At 36.8% G+C, this 4,440-nt stretch overlaps 1 protein-coding gene across 1 annotated transcript; it reads right to left on the bottom strand.

The window, feature by feature from the left end:
• Positions 1–223: 223 nt before the first annotated feature.
• LOC101857045 (1,2-dihydroxy-3-keto-5-methylthiopentene dioxygenase) lies at positions 224–3,775 on the bottom strand. The gene is made up of 4 exons (XM_005104495.3): positions 3,560–3,775; positions 2,727–2,846; positions 1,968–2,150; positions 224–1,183 (listed from the first exon to the last, which is right to left on the bottom strand). Exons 1-4 carry the CDS (start codon positions 3,683–3,685, stop codon positions 1,061–1,063), a joined length of 552 nt encoding a protein of 183 aa, XP_005104552.1. The 5' UTR covers positions 3,686–3,775; the 3' UTR covers positions 224–1,060.
• Between the last annotated feature and the right edge of the window lie 665 nt (positions 3,776–4,440).

The following is a 4,440-nucleotide window of genomic DNA, read 5'->3' as shown; positions in this document are numbered from 1 at the left end:
GGGGGGGGCTTTCTTCCAATCTTTTCTCATCATTTCATGATGAAAATGCTATGCTGTTTATCAATCCCCGCAAACGTAGCACCTTGCACATCTGTTTCTATTCTGTGGTTCTGTTGTCTTTTCACGCCTTTTTTAAGCAATATGTTGCTTTCTGCATAGCATAGCCAAAGCACAAGAAGTTAAATGTAATTTCTTACAAAGAAACGGAAACGAAACATCAAAATTATATTTCATACAGTTTATTTACAACATCCTCATCACAACCCTTCTTCTTGATTCATCAACAACGTCGTAAAAACTCATCACCAGTTCTGAAGACTTATTGGCAAGGCAACCCGGGAACTTGGAAGACTAATTGTTCCCAACGAATATGACGTCACACACTCTGATGAGCCAGATCCCTCGGCGATACAACAAGGCGACAGCTTCTATTCCTGAATATTTGGATTCACGACTGCTGTCTCTGAGAAGCTGGGTAATATCAAGATATATTTCTGTACTCTTTCTATTGACGTGAAGTGGTTATGGCGTTTAAGTTTATAGATTCTTTTTTCCTGTCGTGTTAAGATTTTTAAAAATCAATCGTTTAACAGCAACCAACAGATCTCCGGTAACGTGACAATTATTTTTTCTCGGTTATAGTACCAGTAGGTAGAATCAATAAATAAAAACCCCGCCTTTAGGGTAAAGCTGCAATCTTTGTGTGTCCTTACCCCCCCCCCCAAGAATGTAATAATATGTACAAATATACAAAGTGACACATTTTTCAGCCTTATTTTTATTTGAAGGGATAACCAACTTTCTCTTTAAAAGTCTGACGTATACCTATGAAGAGTGCACAGAATTTAAGGCTTCTCAAATGTAAACTTTTTAAAAAATGAAGTCTCGGAAGTGAACACATACAAATAGTTTATCTCCTAGCTTTCCGAAGTTGTACGTTTTGTGTTCAACACCAAAAAAAGTTACCACTGCCGACTGTCAAGGAGATCGGTCAGCAGAAAACTTCCCCGAGTTCAAACCAAAGCAATATCACATTGTTCAAGAGATTTGTTCAGATTCATCAGTAGGCAGGAGCCATTTTCATGGCGTATTGTTTCCGCACATGATGGGCATCTGCTTCCGGTCTGTTGATGGCTTCCCAGGCAGGGTTTCCCAGAAACAGTCTCTGCAGCTTGATGTGATCCTGGAAGAGGCGGGACGGCGAAAATAGATGAAAAACGTATATCGTTATGATTGATTTCGTGTACGAAGAAGTGGAACGATTGATTGAAATATGATTGAAATATTAAATATATTTTAATTTTTTTATATACAGGAAATAAGCGAGGTCTGTGCCTTATCACGAAAAGGTTGAGAGACAGAGAGAAAAAATGTGGAGAAATAAAGAAATAAAGAAGGAGAGATAGAGAAAGAAAGAAAGAATGAGAAAGATATGGACAGAGGAGGGAGGGAGGGGAAGAAAGAGAGAGTGTAATCCTACTTTATTTTGACCTTAATAGTGTTTCCACAATAAACTGGTCAGCAAACTAGCTATTAGATCTGGACATTAACAAAACTGTTACTGAACAGAAAATTAAAGACGACGACTCAGAGAAATCGAGTCAGAAGTTTGTTCTGATTCTAGCAGCAGTGCAATTTCTGTTTCAAATTTAGATGCGACATTATAACATGACACGATGTGTGCAGTTTCAAGCCCACACATCCCACTAACCCCCAAATCTTTTTTCTTTTTTTTTTAACAATCTCTCATCAGCACTTGATCTCGGCTGTGTTAATCGCTAATTTTATTATATTTTTAAGGGGGGTTGTTTTGTTGTTGCTGCTGCTGCTGTTGTTGTTGTTGTTGTTGTTGTTGTTGTTGTTGTTGTTGTTGTTGTTGTTGTTGTTGTTTTGTTTGGTATTTTAAATCTTAAAATCCTTACTGAGTTTAGTATCTAGCAGCTACCAGCAGAAAAAGTATTCCTTACATTAATTGTGTCCAGTGTGAATCTGTGATAGATTCCGGCGGGCAAAATGATCAAGTCGTTCTGTTGGATCCAGATTCTGATCCACTTCTCATCCCGGTCCCTCACATCGAAGTAGCCGCTGCCAGCCTCCACGTAGCGGATCTCTGGGTCGGTGTGGATGTGCTCAACGAAGAATCTCTTCATCTAGAGCAGACATAAGAGAATTGATTAAAACTTTTGTAAATGGCTTGTAGCAGTGGCGGAAAATGTACAAGGAATTACTGAAAAGTAAAAGTAAACAGCTCAACGATTCAATTCATAAATTTACTTTAGACTCATCGGAGATGGACGTTATGTTATCAGAGTCTGCACCTAAAGTGTTGGAAGGGGTGTTAAACGTTGTTGTTGTTGTTGTTGTTGTTGTTGTTGTTGTTGTTATCGATCCAGAAGGGGGTGTTAAACAAACACTATAACAATGAAGTACCAAGCCTAAGTTTAGATAGAATTTTTTTTTTTTGAAAAAAAAACAAACAGACAGAAATACAACCACCGCAGCACAACAATTCAGTTTACTGAACTTTTAAAAAATGATACAACTTGAGAATCCAATTTAGTTATTAGTAAATAACCTAGTAATATCAATTAAAGAATAAGCGTGGGCAATTTACTCCCACAATGTCTACTGCCCAAACAAAGCTGTATCAAGCATACTGCTTTATTAAGATCAACTGTCAAGACGCAAAAGATTGTCAGTAATTTAAAAAACAGCCCTAGACTTACCCGTTCTTCGAAGTTGTCCAGTTTGACTCTTGATAGTTCCACGACATCCTCGGAGGTGACGCCCCTTTCTACCTTCAGATTTGCATACTCTTGGTTTGTCTGCCACGAGTTGGCGTCGATCTGCACGACAAGGATTTGATTGTATATGTTGGAAACTGTCATCGACATAGTTGATACAGATACAATCAAACTTGCTCTAAGGACCACCAGTGCAAGATAATCACTTGTACAGTTGATTACTTCCCACTTCCCTCCTTGCGGTTAAGTGTTCGTGTGTGTGTGTGTGTGTGGTGTGTGTGTGTGTGTGTGTGTATGTGTGTGTGTATGCTTGTGTGTGTGTGTGTGTGTGTGTGCGTAGGCATATGTGTGTGTGTGTTTTCACAAAGTTCAGCGTGTGCCGTTTTGAGTTACCCGTTGAACATGCAGATTAAAAAACATGGAAATCTTAAGATCAGTGGTCACTGGCATATGCCTTTGAGTAAAACACAATAGCCTCAGCTCAAAAACCAGGGTACTGCACAGTGGGGACCAGAAATGGCATGTTTGTAGTATAATAATATAGACTCCGTTACAGTACGTTTGTATCTATATAATATATATCATGAGTGTATGTATTCCCGTGCCGTATTCATATATGTGTGTTATATATTAAGTCATTGTTAACCAATATTAATTTCCCCCACGGAAGTCAATAAAGAGGAATTTTAATAAATTTTAGCCTATATGTACAATAAACATTGTCAGTCGTCAGGTTGGAGACAAGACGAGACACAACTAACTCATTCACTTAATTAATATTTTCATAACTGCTTAAGGGTGAGTTCCCGACTTACAGAAATGCATTCCATTCCCGTCTTTTCGTAGAGCTCTTCAAGGGTGACATGCCTGGGAGGGTTTGTCTTGTTGGGCTGCCTGAAGTCAGTCTCGTTGGTGATCTCCATGTACCAAGCTTGAACCATTTTGTTTGTTAATTGTTTACCAGTCGGTATCTACTTTGAATATAACTGACGCTGGATCACCTGGGAATCTGAGAGGACAAAAATGTTTTAAAAGGGTAGGAAAACACAAGTCTATCTTTCTGTTAGCTGCAAATTGTCGAAATTTATGTTGATTAGTTAACGAAAAAAGTTGGAAAACCGATTTTTTTTTTAACTTGCTGATTGTAAAACGGTTCTCAAAATTCAATCTTGCTTTAGATTGGAAAAATTGATTTATTGCTTTCTGGTCAATATAAAACGTCAGTTTCGAAAGTTTTGGGTCTCTTGTTTGTTTGTTTGCTTGCTTGCTTGTTTGTTTGTTTGTTTGTTGTTTTTTGTGGGATTTTCATTTTTGACTTTTAATGAGAACTGAAAACAAATTTCTTAACTTTAATTTGTTTTTGTTTGGCTTTAAAGCACATTTGGAAATACTTATAATGTAGCAAGAAGAAAAAATACCCCGTAAGTGAATTACTAGGCACAATTTCAGTGTAATATATTTATTACACTACTATCTTTATCGACAGAAACGTCTCTTTCCCCAAGACGTAATCTACAACAAAAAAGTATTAATGATAATAACAATTACTAAGAAAAATAATCGTAATTATACTTATAATTATATTTATAACTATAATTAGAATTCTTATTACAATAATTATTATATTAATTATAGTACTTATTATAATAAATGTTAAACACTTGGCAAAGTTTCAATCTTAGCATAAGTATGGCTG

This window comes from Aplysia californica, unplaced genomic scaffold (assembly GCF_000002075.1).
Source record: "Aplysia californica isolate F4 #8 unplaced genomic scaffold, AplCal3.0 scaffold00422, whole genome shotgun sequence".
Lineage (NCBI taxonomy): Eukaryota > Metazoa > Mollusca > Gastropoda > Aplysiida > Aplysiidae > Aplysia > Aplysia californica.
The sequence above is the reverse complement of the archived record's forward strand: the minus strand, read 5'-3'. Positions and strand labels throughout refer to the sequence as shown.

Excerpts from the sequence above, each read along its gene's own strand:
- LOC101857045 (XM_005104495.3), bottom strand. The coding sequence starts at position 3,685 with ATGGTTCAAGCTTGGTACATGGAGATCACCAACGAGACTGACTTCAGG. Across the intron at positions 2,847-3,559 it reads CGGGAATGGAATGCATTTCT|ATCGACGCCAACTCGTGGCA; the intron begins GTAAGTCGGGAA and ends CTTGTCGTGCAG. Across the intron at positions 1,184-1,967 it reads TCACACTGGACACAATTAAT|GATCACATCAAGCTGCAGAG; the intron begins GTAAGGAATACT and ends CGCCTCTTCCAG.